Below are 18,724 nucleotides of genomic sequence, written 5' to 3' on the forward strand. Positions count from 1 at the left end.
CAGCACTCAGTATAGTGCCTGGTTCACAGGAAGAGTTTAATGAATGCTCGGCAATTGACTGATAAACTCCACAAACCAGACTTCTAAATAATGATTTAAATGGGCGGTATTTGGGAATCGAAGCAGCTCTGCTTATTGTCTCTCTCACACACACACCAGATCAGATTCGATGCACTTTTCATGCCCTCTTGGATACTCTCTATTAAGATCTTCAATGAGAATTGGCAGGGATTTTGGAAATTCGGTAAAGTATGAAAAGAATTCAGAAGTCCAGGGCAGAGCACATTGCTACTGGTGCTGGGTCTAGGATGGAACATTTTTGGAAATCAGCACCTTCTTCGTTTATTTTGGGTGCTCTTGATAATGATCATCTTAAAAACTCAAGAAATTCCCCTCAAGAAGACTTTTTTTTAAAAAAGGAAACAAATAAAAACCCTCACAAGTTCTTTTGAGCCCATAATCCCCAAGGCACCGAGAGATTTTTGCAAAATCCCTTAACAGTAAAGGTTTCTTTCCTGTTACTAGAAAAAACCCATCCTCCACCAGTGAATGTCCAACTGCCTTGCTGCTTTGTATCCAGAGAGCACCTTGATGTTTAAAAGAAAGGTCGGTAAATGAGTGAGGTCGAAGGAAGGGTGTAAAGATCAAGGGTGACCACAAAATTGGACGCCAAGATGCATATTAAGTTACCTGCATAATTAGTTAGCTAGAGTGACGGTTGTTAGTATCTAGGATGGGAAAAGTGCATAAATAATAAGAAAAAGTCAATGGGAGATCTGTGATGTTGCCATGATGATAGAAGACACTGAAACTTGACATTGACAAAAAGTGGAAAATGTATTTATCGTTTTGAATTCATCGAAGTTAAATGAATCGGAAACCACCAAAGGAGATTTACTTAAATATCCTGCGTGGTTGACATTTTGAGAATATTTGAAACAATGAAAACATCGTCGATCCGCTAATTGTGACTCTTATCCTTAATTACTTTGTAATTCTGGGTCTTTTCTTGACTGTTCCCATGACACTCGACTCTTTGACATTTTATAGGAAAGTGCAACATTAGTTACATTTAGCCTCCGTCCTGCTTGTGTGATCATTACTCAGCGAACAAAAGAAAACCAAGGCTACGTATGAAAACATTCTCTTTTCTCACTGGCTACCAGCTTGACTCTTTCTCTCCCTTACTGCTACTCCCTCGGGCTATGGCAAGACCGTTATCTCAAGGATCCATCAGTCAGAGCTGGGGCAGTATGAGTAGCAATCACAACTGGATGGGCAGATGAAGGATCGGCACCGTTCTTAATCTTTGCTAAAGAGTGACCACATGGCCATCTTTAAAAACAGAAAATGGTGAGCCCTAAGGACTGCTTATGCTATTCAAGGTGCCCAAAACCTCGACTGCATAACATCAGTGTGAAGTGGGGAGACTCCTAGAGGGGGACAGCTGGCCAGGAAACAAGACATAGAAGGTTCACCTTAACTTTTCCAGCATTGTCGTCGTCTTCCTTTTTTTCTTCAAATTCAAAGGCTACCGTCATTCGTTGTTGTCGTTGCTCCTCCCACAGAGTAGGATTAAAACTGTCGCTGTCTGACTGGAAATCTACAGTTACATTCCAAAGTATTATCAGAGTAAAAGTGGTTTTCTAAGAGGATTATTAACAATCCTTAATTAATGCATCAAGCAAAAACTGTTGAAAGGTACTAAAAACTGAAAAAGAAAAAGGGGCACAATCAACATTCCAACTGCCAGATGGCCTTCTTGCATTTTAATTTCAAATCAACCATCATTAACCTCCATTCATTTCAAACTGGCCTTGCTTTGGAGCCTTCCAGTGTGGACAATTGGACACGCTGAGGGTGGGATGTGGAGTCTCTTATATAAACAAAACAGAACAGAACACTCTATAAATGTGGTTCCTTATGGAAGAAGGTTCCTAGCATTTTATTCTGTTTTTGGAGAGGTGATACAGAAGTGTTTCTTTTCTTTTCTTTTCTTTTTTCCCTATTGGAGGGAAAGAATGGCAAGACTAGTTGGACTATCATATAGAGATTACAATTATTCTATGCAGGTCTGAAATTCAAAAAACAATATTAAACGACTTCTAAATATTGGATTGCCATTTGAAGACCGAGCAACGATGGTAATGTTGAAACTCCAGACCATGATTTTGGTCAAATTCTTTTCTCATCTCCTAAGCAATTTTGAAAGTGTGTGTGTGTGTGTGTGTGTGTGTGTGTGTGTGTGTGTGTGTGTGTGTGTGTCTTGTGTCCCAGAGAACACAGGGTGCCTGGGAGTTCAAGATTTTAAATTATATGGTAATTTCCCTTATCTTCCCTAGGATAAACATTTTTCCCCTTCCCATATGACAGAAAAGGTTGATTGTTCTCTAAATGTGACATTTAACATCAGGAAGTCTACCTCAAATCAAGGAAGGAAATAGACATTTACTTTCCATGCCTAGTTCCAAGAAAGATAGTTGGGAATGTCTTTTATTTTTTTCTTGCAAAATTCAAAGGAGAAATCTTTTGAGAGAATTTTCCTGAAGGCCTTTTATATTAAAGTAACTATGTAAATAAACATGATGGTTTTTCTTTCTGAATCTCAAAATTTTCAATAAACTGAGTATGAAGATATATTTTTCATATTCATCTTGGCTTCCTAGACTCCTACAAACTAAAAATGCTCATAAAATAATATAAGAAACTCAAGAATCTACTTACATTTGTAAATTCTAAATGGAAACTTTATCTTCTAATTTAACCTTAAAACCAGAAAGATGGGCATACCTGTTATAGAAGGATCCATTTACAAGTTGTCCTAATTCAAGTAAAATTAGATTTAAAGAGGGTTACTTTTCAAAGCAGCTCTCTGTAGCTGTCTCTCTTGCTCCCTCCTCTCTTTTCTTCTTCTCTGTCTCTGTTTCTGCTTCTCTCTTTCCCCTCTTCTCTTTCCCTTTCTCTGTCTCTGTCTCCAGTAGGGTTAGGAGAAAACTCGCCTTTATTTTCAACTTATTAGCATTTGGGTGCCAGTTGCCTATGTTACCCTCCCAAGGATGAATGATACATTTCTTTGAAAATATGAAGAGTCAATAGGATTAAGGGGTTACTTTCCCAGAATGTAACCCAGCTTTTTAATCTCATTGATTCTGGACTTAAACTTCCAAAAATGCTTATTAACTTTTCTTTGACAAAGTGTTTCACCTTGGGAAAGATGACATTGGAATTCATTGTAAAATGACTCACTCGGATTAATTTCCAAGGGCATTTGATGTCACGAGGCCATGGGCCATCTAGTTTGTGCTTGTCGAACCAGGGAACTGAAGGTTGGTACTAGCTTCTAGTTAATTCTGCTTGCCTCACACTGACCTTATATTATTTCAGTTAACTGGGTAGCTAGAGTTTAAAATCCCCTGGGAAGGAAATGCTAGATCTTTGATTTACTACCTTCTAGATCTATAGTACCTTCAGTTGGGAAGTTCCTTAAATTCAATTGAAGATTTCTATTTATCAAGGAAGGCAAATGTTTTTCTAGAATGCTTTGGAAGAGGTTCTTTTGGACATAATGATGAAGTTGGACAAAAAGCAAAGGTATTTCTGGATCAGAAACACTCCCCGCCCTAAATTATTTTTATATAAACCTATTCAATTGTTGAAGATTGATGACACTGATATTATATGTCTATCCATAGCCTTACCTATCCACCAAATTTACTGACCAGTGGCTAAAGCTAAAACAATCCCATTCTCTACGGTAGACATATAAAATAAAAATGATAATAAATAAATACGTATTACAACATTTAAAATTGCGTTCTTAGAAGATATTTCTGATGGAGATTTACCTTCATCACCACGAGGTTGTTGAGGGAACATGTAGTTAGTCAATACTCTTTGTTTTGTTTCTGGGTGAGCTTCTGTTTGTAAAGGGATAAGGGCCTTTGACTGCAAATAAAAGAAAAATGAAACAGAATTAGAAAACCAAAAATGTTTATATGAAAAAATGTTTTCTTAAAAAAATATATCAATTAAAAGTTGTGCATTCTTCTTTCAAGGATCTGAATGATCAATCTAAGTTCTTGTAGAGTGAGGGGAGGTGAGATATGAATATATGGGTTGTAAGTGAGGATTGCTGCTGAGACACGTTCTCCAGATCTTAGAATTCCAAATTAAATGACACTGAAGGTTACTATCAGAATTACAAAATATGCTTTAGTTCAAAGATGTCCTGCACTGTTCCCTAGTCAAAGTCTGGAGAAAACATTGGACTCCCAAAGGCTGTGCATGCCAATGGCAGTTTCCACCAAGTTGGAGAAGTCTAGACTATAGTTCTTAGATTCTGTTGTCTGATGACCAACCTGGCTAAGCTCAAGAGACGTTCATCATCAGTTGTCCTTGGGTCGATGAAGTTTATGGCCATGACAGCTTTCAGGAGATCAGAAATGTCAGAGAAGGTAGAAGTAATATCCACATAGACAAAATCACAGAACCTTGAAGCGTTGAGGATGGAACCAAGTTCAATTTTATTGATCAGTTATCACCAAAACAGTGCTCTCTTTGGGATCTCCAAATGTAATCACAGTATTTGTTTCTTTTGTTAAGGAAAGAAATCTTTAGGTATAATTCTGCATGTCCATTAATTTTCAATGGTGTATTTTTCTAGCAATGTTCCTAATAGCTAACATATACATAGAGCTTTAAGGTGTCCAATAAATTTACATATATATCTTGATCTGGGATCAAATACCATTATGAAGTTATTAACAAATTCATGAAATGCAGAGTTCAAACAATTTAAAGTAATTTAAAATGCCACCAAGAGTAATTATTTAGAATTGCTGCTTTAGAAGACAGATAAAAGATACATTTATTGACCAAGGAATGTGAAGTTTGGCATATATATCAGCACTTAGTACGATGATTGGCACATAGCAGGTGCTTAATAAATGTGTAGTGATTTGAAATGTTTTGAAAATATCACCTGGTTATATCAAGTTCTAATCAAAACTCAAGATCTCCACTAAATCTTTAAAAATGTATTTATAGAAATACTTTCAAAGAAAACCTATTGATTATAAACAATTCCATATAATACTACAAATATATGTCTGAAATAGTTGTTCTTTAATACTGAAGTTATTTAATTTAATTGAAGCCTATTCATTGGATGTAATTTAACATGGAAAAAATGAAATTTCCTTTTTGGTATGACATTCCACATGGAAATGAATAAGGAACACAAGTATTTAAAAGAAAAATTTGATGATACAATTGCTATTCTCGCCAAATTCCCATAAGACAGAATCATGATTTTAGTGGGTTTGCTGTGACTTGGGTCTTTAAAATAGATTCTATGTTTCACATTTATTTCAGAATGAATGTGATTGTTAATGATGTATAATGATCTCTTAAGGCATTGGAAGTTTAACATCATATTATTAAGATATTTTGGATGACAGTGCCACAGTCACCTCAATAAACAGGAGGCTCTAATATGAGTGCAGTAACACAAGCATACCTCTCACAATGCTCCCTGAACCGCTGGTTTAAGGTCAACTTAGCAGGAGTCTAAGAGTGGCCCAGGAATCTGTCCATGGCCCCGTTCTGCTTCATAGCTTATCAAGGACTTGGATAAAGCAAAGATGGCATGCTGATCAAATTTCCAATGACATAAAGCTGGAAAAGACAGTTAATGTATGGAAGGTGAGGCTGCCAGGATGGTACAGGACCTCTAGACCATATTATATGGGCATCTTTTCTGGATAAGAAAAGATTTCATGGAGGACATGATATTTATTTTTAAATGTAACAGGAGGCTAGTGAGCATGCACAATTTGCTCTACTAATGTAATCCCCTATTGGAAGAGGCTGGGGACCCTGTTTCCAGAGAGCCATGATGATGTGTTAAGAAAGGATTCTGCCCCACAAAACTTGGAGCATGTGCATTCTGGAGATGGCTCTAGTCTGCTGAAAATCTGGTAAGGAGATGGGCCCTCATTTCTCCTTGGCTATGGTCTGAGGAGTAAGACTCAGGCCTATGGATTCCTACCAGTGTGGCAGACATTGGGCTCATGAGCTCATGGCCCCACTGTTGCTTCTGTTTCTATTGTGTATATTTTTCTTGCCTTTAGATGAAAGCATGTTATAAGGTAATTACTACCTTGTTGGCTTTGAAAGGTCAGAATGGCAAGCCATCACAGGTCCATGGGCCACAAGGATTGGGGGAAACTAGATTGTGAGAAGACCCTAGGTGACCTGTTTGACCCAACACATATGAAAACTACAGAGATTCATCCATTGGTTATGATGGATTTAGAAGTGAATTTTGTGGGGGAAAATGCTTTGTAGAAACTTCCTTATTTCTGTGTTTATTCTCTGCAGGAACTGAGGAGGAAAAGGAGAAATTGTACTCCTAGGTTTTAGGTTCTGTGTAAGGGACAATACTTTATAACTTCTATTATTTCTCTAAGTAAGAATATCCCACATAAAAATATTCCTTTGAAAAAGCTAATTAATGTAAGTTGGTTAAAAGATGCACTAATCATTGTCAATTAACCTTGGGGAGAATGAATGAATGAATAAATCATTTATTAAATGCTTCTTGTGTACAAAACACTGGTGATACCATTAGAAAACTCAGACACCCTTTCTCTCTAGGAGCTCACATTCTATGGAGACAACACTATGGAGCATTTCAGCTACAAGTCATATGGGAAATGAAAAAAAAAACCCTAAAGGAAAGTCCACAAGTGGATGAAGAGCATGAGGGAGTGATGGGAGAAAGGGGAAAATAAAGATTCATTTCAGGACCTTCTCTTCCATGAATACTTCCTAGGCCAAATCTAGCCTATAATTAACTTTCATTAACTTTGAATTACTCTAGCAATTATTCAGTTTATATTACAAATGCTTGGGGAGATCTTCTATCACATAATTTGCTATGCTATTTGATTATTTATCATTATTAAACCAACCAATCAAACAAAAATCATTGATTAAGAAGGGCACCAGTATTTGGAAGGATCGGGAAATTTTAAGTGCAGAAGATGATTTCTGAGTGGTATCATAAAAAGAAAGAAAGATCACAGGGTTGAAGGTAAGGAGAAGATACAATGTAGGAATGGGGAATAAGATGGGAAATGGGGAGGGTCTTGAGGCATAGACCAGCCACAAGGCTATTGTAACAGTCCAGGTGTGAGGTGATGAGTGTCTGCACCAGGATTGGGGGCAGTGCCATAGGAAAGAAGGGGAATATTGGAGAAATGCTGCAGAGGTAAAAGCAATGGGTCTTGACAAGAGATTGGTATAGGAAGTTAGAAGGATAAGTCAAGAATGACTCCCAGACTGAAAGTTTGATGATTGAGAGAACATTTGAGATGATTCTCAACAGTAATAGCAAAGATAGGAAGAGGAGAGGGTTTGGGGAAAAATAATGAGGTCAGTTTTGGATAAGTTGAGTTTCAGATGTGTCTGAGACATCTAGTTCAAGATGTGTAATATGCAGTTAGAGATTGGAGACTGAAGGTCAGCAGAGAGGTTAGGGCTGGATGAATAAATTTGATAGTCATAAGCAAAGAGATGATAATTGAATCCTTGGAAGGTGGTGAGATCACCAAAACAATAGTATGGAAGCGTGTGAGAAGAGGACCCAGGTCGGAGGCCTGGGGGCCATCTATCATTACTAGGTAGACCTGCATTAAGCTCTAACAAAGAGTACTGAGAAGGAGCAGTTGGAATAGAGCAATTCCATGAAAGCCTAGAGAGAAGAGAGGAAACTCAAGAAGAAGGTGTTTCAAAGTCAATGGCTACAGAGAGATCGAGAAGGAGGAGACTTGAACCTTCAGGCCAGCAGATTTTTCAGCTAAGAGATCACCACTAAGTTTGCAGAGAGGAGTTTCAGTTGAATGAAGAGGCTGAAGGTCAAAATGCGGAGAGTTAGAAGAAAGTGGGAGAAAAGAAAGCAGACTCATTAATTATAGACTGTCTCCTGAAATTTAGCTACAAAAAGGAAGACAGGGATGAAGTGGGGATAGATGAAGGGAAGGTATTTTGAGGATGGGGGCTACATGGCTATATATGTAGACAATAGGAAAGTAGCCAGCAAACAGGGGGTCATTGAAGATTAGGGAAAAACTTTGGATGGTAGCAGGAGAAGATGGGACTGAATAGGATCATTTGTACATCTAGAGGAGTTTGCCTTGACAAAGAGAAGAGCCATATCTAAATATGAAAAAGGGGTCAAGGAGGAAGATAGTAGCAATAGGCATCTGATGATATAAAATGAGGAACAGGGAGGAGAAGGGTCTTTCAGTGAATGACATTGATTTTTCCAGTGAAATATGAGGCAAGGTTCTCAGCTGAAAGGGTGAAACCCTGGGAGGTCTGAGGAGGGATGAATAGGTTTAGAGAAACTTCTGTAGTGAGTGGGACAGTGAATCAATTAGGGAGGAGTAAAATAATTGGCTTGTTGCAATGAAGGTCCAGGTGAGATTATGTCACATAACTTTGTAGTGGACCCAGTTTCTAATTTTCTCCAGCTTCATTTAGAAATATTTGAGGTTTGGCAGTGCAAGATTGTTGACAGGCAAGGGGGCAGGAGAATCTAGCAAAGAAAACCAAAGGAGTTGAAGAGGAGACTGGAGTTGAATTGGGTTCACTAATGAGTCAAGATGGAGAAAGGAGGAGAGTGTGGTCAGACAAAAGGTGATGGCCTTGAAAAGAACCAAGTTGTTGGGAAGGACAAAAAACCAGTTTGGACTTGCCAATCAGAGGGAGAGGGAGAATGACAACAGGCTATTGACAGATGAGGGAATTCTGAATTTTGTGAAAGTAGAAGTGGTGTATTTGTGGATAATGGCAAGACCAAGGGATAGCTCTCTTTGTGTGGACCATAGGTGAAATGGAAGTGTAGGCCATGGAAAATAAAGAAGTTGAGGAACTGGGATGTTACAGTGTTTGAGGGAAGAGCCATATGCGTATTGAAGTCTCCTTTTAAGAGGGCAGGGGTTGAGGAAGAGAGCAAGAATGCAAGCCAAGCATGGAACTTTCTGAGGAATAGTGAGTATCTTAGACAGCCATGAGAATCTTGATTGGAGGGTAGATATGGAACCTCCAATGTTGGGAAGTTACTGAATGATGATGGGAGAAAGACTGGAGGTAGGAAAGGTGAATGAAGAGTATTCCAGCTACCCTACCTCATCTGGTGAGTTGGGTGGGATAAGTTAAAGTATAACCAGTGCCCCAAAGGGAAGCCAAGGAGGCAGTTATTGAAAGGGAGTTGGCTCTCAGTGAGAGCCAGAAGATGGAAAGAGTGAGAAAAGAAGAGTTAGGATGAAATCATTTTTTTTCACCTATGGAACAGACATTCTAGAGAGCACAGTGGAAGGTGTGGGTGGTTTTCAAGTGGGACATTGTGGGGGAATTAGGTTGTGGGGAATGGGAATAAAGGAGTGGGCAATAAGGGAAGTAACCTTGGACAGATCATTTAACAATTCTATGACTCAGTTCTTCACTTATAAAATGAGAGAGTGTGTTTTGATGGTCTTTCTGGCTCTTTTTACTCTATCTATAATGTTAATATGTAGAATTGAAGGTCAAGGAAGTGATTAGGGTTGGATTTATAGATTTGTATTATGCGAATAGAGGTGATAATTAAACCCCTGGATGTTAATGATCCTATCAAATGATAAAATATATATAGAGAGGGACCTTGGGGAACACTCATGGGTAGAGGTTTTGCATGGACCATAAGCCCAAAAGGAGAAAGTATCTAGGAAGAGAGGATGAATGACAATGTCAAATGCAGAAGTTAAGTCAGGAAGGATAAAGAAGCAGAAAAAACCATCAGGTTTACCATTAAGATGTCATTTAAAACTCTGGAGAGAGCTATTTCAGTTGAATGATTAGAAAGGAGGAAGTAGAGACAAAAAGTGTGGGCAATTTTTCCTCCCTTAGAAGTTTGAGGTAGGAAGGAGAGCTATAGGATGATAATTTGGTATGATCAGTCTAGTGGGTTTTTTTTAAAGGACAGTGCAGAACTGGGCATGTTTGAAAGCTTTAGAGAAGGAAATGCTAAATAGAGAAAGATTAGTGGAGATGACTGAGGGCATAATCTGCTAGAGAAGATAGGAGGGTATAGGATCAAAAGTACATTTATTATGGGACATAATAGCCTCTGGGAGGCTAGTCAAAGTGTACATATTAGTGTGAGCTCTTTAGCTATGGTTTTAAGAAGGCACTAAGAAAATTGTACCTACATCCTAGGATACTTTTTCTAGAGATCCTGCACAAGATAAGGGTGTCCTATGAGTTGCTTTGTGAGTTTGCTGTGCATCCATAGCAACCTGTTTATAAAACTGCTCCTTTTCTTCCTCATCAGAATTACTTCTTTCTGGATTTTACTGTTAACTTCCCAACACTAATGAATTGACTCTCTGTTGACTTTCAATCTAAAATATCTTTTTTACACTTTTTAACTCCTTAGAATCCATTCTTCTAAAATCTAGGATGTATGTTAGACTACCTCCAGATTTCATTTCCTATATTACAAATTCGAGGATGGAGGGGTCCCTTTGTAGCCCCCTCCAATTCCCCTTACTCATGCCTACAGTTTCATTCCTAATACAAGTGTTAGTGAAGATCAGACTCAGAAGAGACTTTTCTCTTTTCAGATTCTTCAAATTTTGAAGTACAATATTATTATTAAAATAAGCCGAGAAATTGTTGGTTTTTCTCTTTTTTTTGGGGGGGGGTGTAATAAAACAGAAAGAGAGAGATAGAGAGAGAGAGAGAGTCAGAGAGAGTCCAAGGGATATTCTAACTGAAGTTCCTCTATCATTAATAATAATAGTTAATAATAATAATAATAATAATAATAATAATAATAATAGAAGGAAGAACTACAGGAGAGGAAACACAGAAGGAAAACAACTGCTTGTACACATGGGTTGATACAGGCATGATTGGGGATGTAGACTCAAAACGACCACCCCAATGCAACTATCAATAATATGGAAATAGGTCTTGATAGATGACACATGTTAAAACCAGTGGAAATGCTTATCGACTTTGGGGAGGGGTTTGGGGGGGCTGAAGGGGAAAGTAAGAGCCTGAATCATGTAACCATGGAAAATTTTTCTAAAAAATAAAAAAATTTAAAAAAGATCAGACCCATTAAAAAAAACAATAGCTAGCATTTATATAGCAGCTACTCTAAGCCAGGTACTGTGCTAAAGAAACACTTTCCAAATATTATCTAATTTGATCTTCACAAGAACTCTGAGAGTTAGGTGTTCTGTTATTATTCTCATTTTACAGAAGGCAGAGGTTTAGTGACTTTCCCTGGTTGCATAGCTAGCAAAATGTCTGAAGCTAGATTTGAACTCAGCTTTTCCTGATTCCAGTCAGTCTGGTGCTCTGTGAGCTGCCTCGACTTCTCTGCTACTTAGCTGACACTCCTGTACTGTGCCACTCTGCCAGGGTGAGATCTACTTCCCAACTTATTATTTCTTTCCTTTTCTGCTGAGGCATCTGTAGTATACCTTCACCACAATCTTCTGCTTCTTCTGACCTTCATTCGGATGTCCTCCATTGGTTTCTTCTGTTTCCTACATTTATCATATGAGAATATCTTATGAACATAAGACTTTAAAAAAGCCCCACTTCCTTCCTTAATCTAACTTCTTCTGAATAGAGTATATTCCTTCTGAGTCATAGTCTATGTCTCACCTTACCAAGTTTTGGTAATATCTGCGTAGTCAACTTTGGCCCCTGCTTTAGGCTCACCAGTTCAGTTTTCCAGTAATGCCGTTGGCTCCCCAGTGCTGCTTTACATTGTGCTGATACCATGGATGTCCACTGATCATCCCCAGCTTTCGTACTGGGCTGATCCATTTCCTTTTTAAGTCATCTCCTTCTCTTGGATGACATCCTTCACGCCATTTTTTCCGATATGATTATCCAGAAGTAATATGTCAGTCAGATATGGATCACGATGACCTTTGGGAGACTAATAATATTAATTCCTTAGAAAATGGGATATTGCATGATGTGCGCCGATACCGCTACACTGGAAGAATATCCATGTTAAAAAGATGAGCTGTTGTTTCTGGAAGAAGCTAGAAGTCACTGAAACATGGCACAATCCATCCTGCTCTTCAACTACTGTTCATTTCTGAGTCCAGCCCACGATCCACCCTTAGTGACCGTCCAAGATTGGTTGGATGGTCTCATTGCTGAAGCAGCTCGATGAGCTTCCCATCTAACTGCACATCCTCATCTGAGGAATGGACAGTTCTCTCATCCACGAGTTTTTTCCTGGTGAACAGTTAGGCGACACTCTTCTGCGGTCATATGGTTCTCCCCTAGGCAGTTCCGCAGCGTCTTAGGGCTTGACCCAAGCAGTCCATTGTTGTTCACAAATAGGGGCACCTGGTCGACCTCACCATTTATAGAGAATCTCGTTTTAATTTGGATCCGCACTAGACAGAGTAATCATAATGAAAGCTCGCAATTATATAGCACTTTAAGATTTGTTGAATGATTCACAAATATCCCGTTTTATCCTCTCTGACCCCCTCTATGACAGGGACAAGCAACTTTGGTGAGAATCCATCTTCTGTTTTCAGTCTGATTTTCGATAAATGTGCGGATTCTTGAACAAAGTTCTCTCTGGGGTCACATTTTTCATAGACTATTGTATGGTTGTGAGACATATACATGGAAGATAACATGTTCAAAGACAACTTTCACAGCGGTGTTTTGCCCTACAGATCAAACGCTTTTTTAGAAATGACAACAAAAGCACAGCGAAATCAGATATTCTCTGTTTCAGCCAGTGGTGCGATTGTTGCTTTATTTAGATCACTGTTGACTAAAGCCAGACTATTCCTTCTGCAAACATTCACCAAGGATGTCCTTAATGTTTGTGTAGATTGTTCTCAGAAAGATTTGCAGAGACGGGTCACCCAATGGCAATGTTTTCTTGAACCAATTTTTCAATAATCAGAAGATGCATGATTTTTCCCCAGGAGTTGTAATGATTTTCTTCTTTGCTCTAATATGCTGTTGGTCTGACTATACATAGACGGCTGATTTATTAATGGCTCCCACATGAGCAATCAGTTGTTTCTTTTATTTTGAAATATAATCAATTTAACGTATGTGAAGCCATTTAGTGCTCATTATGTCCAGGTCCTTCTGACTCCTTGATGGAAGTTTTCATAATCTATTTGCCTGGAGGTTTCCTTAGAGCGGACAAGTCTTTGACCTCTCGTTTCTTATTCCTAAACCCCATTTTTGACCATCTGTTTCATTGTATTCTCCTATGCCAAGTTTTGTGTTTGTGTCACTAAGAATTAAGATGTAATACATACACATCAAATAGACAGTCATCCCTTCCACACACCATGGGGTTAGCAGTGGGCCATCCCTGTGATACAGGAAAGCCACATCAAATTTTTGTCCTTCCCTTCACACCAGAGAAGAAGCCTGAATGTCTTCTCTTTCCTTTATGGGGTGTTTATAGTACCTTGTTGTAAAATTCAGGCCAAGTACTTATTTCTGAATTTCTAAACTTTTTTTCTGTCATCTGTTGGCCTCTGGGTGTTGTCTGCAGCTTCCGCAAAACTCCTCCAAAGTTGCCATTTAATTTCTCGTGCTGACTCACAATATAGCAAAACTGCAATGGGGCAAGTTGTGATGTGGAAGAGATAACTGTATATGCATTTAATTAGAAGGACCCAATAAAAGCTCTCGACTTCTTTCTCTTCAGTGGATGTTACTGAGAAGCCTATGACGGTCTTCACGGTGGTCTTTTGGAAAATGCTCTTTGTGAACATGATCACACACTAGGGCAAGATATTCCCCAAATTTATGACTCTGGGGCCCTTTTGATAGCATTTCTAGTTCCTCTCTTTGCCTTTGCAAGGAGAACCAATGAGCCACCCTTCTACTTACTTGGAATTTCCATGTATCTTCTGGTTTCATTTCCCGTCATGATGTCAGAATTGATAGAATTCAGTTCTGGTTGTACGTCTGCTGGGACAACAACTAAGTTGACTTTTTTCAGCTTTTATGTTTGTTTGCTTGGTGGATTTATCCTCCAAGATCCAAGGATTTATCCCAAGTGGTCAAGCTCCTCCTGACAGACAAGCTTCTCTGTCGTTAGCTTTCTCGGTCCTTGGGAAGTAGACGGGATCAGCTGCGAGGATAGGACTGAAGCCTTTTCTTCTTGGCAGAACCTTGCAGGCGAGGGGCTGTGCTAGCAAAGCCAAGTCTAGTGCCTTGCCCTGCTGATGTGCTCGAGCAGGGCTCTGTGGACCTCATTGAGTAGAACTTTATTTGCTTGACACGCATCTTAAATACCACTCAAAATTGAACTTTCCTCTCCAACACAAATAGTAACAGACAGTTAGTTTTCCTAATGGTCAACAATATCAATGGCAAAAGGTCAAAAGCTAACTCAGACTTGATGACATTTAAATCTTTAGACCATAAAGAGAGAATCTGTAGAAGTTCTTACTTGATTGTCTGACAGCCACAAAGCAGCAAGCTCCTTCAGTTTGGTAAATGAGAAAGGCAAATTCTTCAGTCTGCAAATAAAACAGTATTTTAATATGGTGGATGAATAGCTCCATCCCATGATTACTACGGAAAGGTTTCAATTCTAGTGGAATGTATTCAACACTGTGGTTGAGATGGTACCGGCTGGAAGTCAGCTACCCTGGGCCTGGGCCTTAGTTCTGTCACCAAGTGGTTCTGGAAACTTGTCCAGCGCTATGGATATGTGTGGAGGGATACAGGGTTTGTTAGAGATCATCTAATTCAACCACATCCTTTTAAAGATGAAGAAACAGGGCCCAAGAAGTGAAGTGACTTGTCCAAAGTCATAAGTGAAAAGTGTCAGGATATGAACACGGGTCTTTGGATGTCAAATCTACTTAAATCATCTACACGATTAAAGGGTTGGACTAGATTGGATGTTCTTAACCCGGGGTACGTGGACCCTGGAGGAGCTTGAGATCCTTCAGAGGGTCCATTACCTTGGATGGGAAAAGAAAATCACCTTTTATCTTCACTTACTTCCATCTTAAAAGCCAGCATTCCCACAACAATGCGGATAGGCTGCAAACATGGGAGTGATGGTTTCATCAGATCGTTAAAAGATTCCATGATTCCAAGGTTGAGAATCCTTGAACTAGATAATCACTAAGGTGCCTTCTTTGAATGACATAATTCTTTTTTTTAAACCCTTAACTTCTGTGTATTGGCTCCTCGGTGGAAGAGTGGTCAGGGTGGGCCATGGGGGTCAAGTGACTTGCCCAGGGTCACACAGCTGGGAAGTGTCTGAGGCCCGATTTGAACCTAGGACCTCCCATCTCTAGGCCTGACTCTCCATCCACTGAGCTACCCAGCTGCCCCAATGATATAATTCTGAATATGTGATTTTGTGTGACTCTGAGGATTTCTGACAATACATTGAATGAAATTGAATCATACTGTCTAAATACAATAATGTCAGCATGATTAATTAACCATAATCAAGGGGGAAAAGCCCCCTAAGAGTTTGTACATATTCACAAAGAAAGAGAATTTCTAAGATTCTTACATTGTTATGGAATGCAAATATGTCTATTGACAAGCACATGTCAAAACACCTCAAATGTGTTCTATTTACTTCCAACAATTTTTGATTAAAAGAATAAAATTGGGATTTTTTGTTCAGTTTGGGGGTGATTCTGGTGGAACGCTCAGCAACGCCTGAAAGGCAAGAAAGCCTTTGGGAATATGCAGTTTGGTAAAGAGTGACTGAGATCAAATAAAATTCTAGGAAGATTCTTAAATCATCTCAAGATGGATTTGAGAAACTTGTTTGTTTTCTCATAGCTTTTAGCCTCTTCTTTCCAAGGCTTTCCCTGGCCTTGGATTGTCCTTCGCAATCTGGACTTGGATTTCCCTTAGCTTTAGCTTTAGATGGTACAACCTTCTGCTAATCACACAGCTATCTTCCTTCTGAATTCAACGAGTTTTAACGCCGTGTGAATAAGCTACCCTTAAGAGATATGTCTAGTTATTTGAATGTTAATTTGAAAAGTGAAATTATGGATGTAAAATTGCATAATTAATCCTATAAAAAGACAAAACCACCTCAAGATCATATTTATTCAGTTGTCATGCAAATTTAAGCACAGATAGAGAATCTCAATTCGTTTTTTTCCCGGGTGGGGGAAGAGGGAGACAGCTAGTGCCATTCTTCATAACCTTAGCTAGATATTTATGATCATAAAGGAAAAGGCCAAACTGAGTTGTGTTGAAAGAATTTTGTTTTCAAGTGAAAAACCCAAATATTCGTTAGACAAAGTCTGATGGTGGAGTAACCACAACAGTGGAATGAGGGCAAAGTTTTATTGAGTATCCCAGAATGCCTTTCAGGATTCTGAGGGAATGAATGGTGGAGGCCTTTGTACACACTGTACTGATTTAAAGTTAGAAACCACTTTTTGAAGATGAACCTTTCAAATTTGGAAATAATTCATTTGATTGAATACATCTAAGTTCCCTGGCTATCCTCTTGTCTTCCAGAAGACACGCGTCTCCTCATCTCTCAGTCTTTTCTGTTCAGGATAAGTCATTGGAATGAGACTGATTTCCTTAAACAGAATCTAAGCAGTTTGAGTTTAGAAAGGTCTTCAATTTCCCTCCTTTGATTGAGGTGATGTTTATTGAGAAGGAGAAAACGCTCATATGGAGAGCATCAGAGACTTATTTTTTGGAATCCATGAAATTTGTAGAATTACTGTGAAATTAGCAAACTATTCTAGTCTCTGATGAGAACCACCGATCGTCTAAGTGTGCACACGCTATTCTATGTCAGCTTCCTTTCTAGCTGTGGGAAGGTGGCTTTCCCTGGCCTTGGATTATCCTTCTCAATTTGGACTCTGATTTCCCTTAGGGTTACTTTATTCTGTTTGGTGTTCTTTTGGTGTTTGTCATGGATCTTTGCCATCCTGACACTGGCATTCGTGCAAAACATGATAAATATTTGATGAATGAATGAATAAATGAATGACAGCGATTTCTGAGGTTGTAGCAGAAAAAACAAAATTGTCTTGGCCTTGTTATTCTTGTTGAGCCCTGCATAGAATTCACAGTCTCTTTTTAGGCATCTGAATTTGGCATTTTAGCCGTGTCTCTGTGCTTGGCGGATACCTCTGGAGAATGAACAAGAGCACATGATCAATTTTCTGATGCAGTGCAGACCTTGAATCAGCTGAGTTCCAAAATGTCATGGACATCATTTTAGGCTCTCAATCTAAGACGTTTAAGCACTCAGTGCCCCGGGCAACTAAGACCACAGACTGCAGAGGACTTGTCAATCAGTATTGATGGAAAAATGGCTCTCTAGGAGGGCTCGACACCAATAAAATCACAGATTCTGTCTAAAAAAGAATCAATTTGTGCTTCTTCTTTCTTGCTTCACTCTGCAAATGAACTTTCCCCAGGGAAAAAGGGCATCTGGGAGCTAGAAACATGGCAAGCGGGCACCAGGCTGATGAAGAATGGGCAAGAAGAGGAACTCATGAAGATTTCTGAGCGGAGAGAGGGGGAAGGAAGAGAAAGAATCGGGTGAAGGAGAGAGGTAGTATAGGTAAGCACAACAAAATAGGAAGTCCATAAGGTAGCTTCATCGATTTCATTCTGTAGCTCCCCTAATTCTGAGGGCTGGGCAGGAGGCTTGGGAAGATCACGCCAGCACAGGGGGATGTGCAGAAAGAGGAAGTAAGGATGGGTTGTTAATCGCATCACAGGGTTAATAGCATAACAGCCAAGTGAAGAACTGAAATACTGAAGGTACAATGAAACATTTTATAAATGGCACAAAGAGCCAGTTCATTAAATTCTAAATTAATTTGAGTTAAATATTTCTGAAAGTTTAGTATAATTAAAGCTTTACATTTTTGCTTGAGTATCTTATTTCATTGGTGTGGAAGAAACGTCTGCATGAAGATCAATGACACAGAGTATCTTGAACCCATGACTACCTGACTCCATGTTTACACTACCATGATGTCTCAATTAAAATGTATACCAAAATTTGTATCTTTGAAAATAAAATAATGACTAAAATAAAGGAGATTCCTCAAAAATGCTCTCTAATCAAGGAATTTATCAATTAACAAGAAATGATTAAGCGTCTACCACTTGCTAGGCATTGCGTTATGGGCTAGGGAAATAGAGGCAAACAATGGGAGCTTACAGTCTAACAGAGGAGGCAACATATACCCCAAATATAGAGAATGGACACAAGGAAGCTTTTGGAGGGGGTCACACTAACATCTCGGGGATCAGAAGGGTTTCAGGTAGAGGGTGACACCCTGAGCTCAATCTTGAAGGAAGCCAGTGCTTTCAAGAGGCCGAGGTAAGAAGGGAGCACAATTGAGGCAGGATACCAAGAAGGTCAGGGAGACTGAACTGGGAGTAATGGGTGAGAAAACTGGGAAGATGGACAGGGGCTGCGATTGGAAGAGACTGAAATTCTAATAGAAGGAGTTTCTATATGATCCTGGAGATAATAGGGACCTACCAGACTTATCAAGAAGGGGGATAACGTGGCCCGATTGGTGTTTAGGGCGAATCACTTTGGTGGGATAAACTGGAGCAGTGAGAGTTTCCAGGTAAGGAGAGCCAATAGGAGGCGACTTGTAATACAGTTCAGATGTGAATT

At 39.2% G+C, this 18,724-nt stretch overlaps 1 protein-coding gene across 1 annotated transcript in view; it reads right to left on the minus strand.

Annotated features, from left to right (window-relative positions):
• The window catches only part of LRRC7 (leucine rich repeat containing 7), a 360,178-nt gene that overhangs the window by 101,819 nt on the left and 239,635 nt on the right, over positions 1 to 18,724 (minus strand). The window contains exons 13-15 of the mRNA XM_044674756.1: positions 14,522 to 14,591; positions 3,846 to 3,945; positions 1,479 to 1,603 (exon numbers count right to left, since the gene is read on the minus strand). Of these exons, the coding sequence (XP_044530691.1) occupies positions 1,479 to 1,603; positions 3,846 to 3,945; positions 14,522 to 14,591 (295 nt within the window). The remainder of the gene's footprint in view (positions 1 to 1,478; positions 1,604 to 3,845; positions 3,946 to 14,521; positions 14,592 to 18,724) is intronic.

This window comes from Gracilinanus agilis, chromosome 4 (assembly GCF_016433145.1).
Source record: "Gracilinanus agilis isolate LMUSP501 chromosome 4, AgileGrace, whole genome shotgun sequence".
Classification (NCBI taxonomy): domain Eukaryota; kingdom Metazoa; phylum Chordata; class Mammalia; order Didelphimorphia; family Didelphidae; genus Gracilinanus; species Gracilinanus agilis.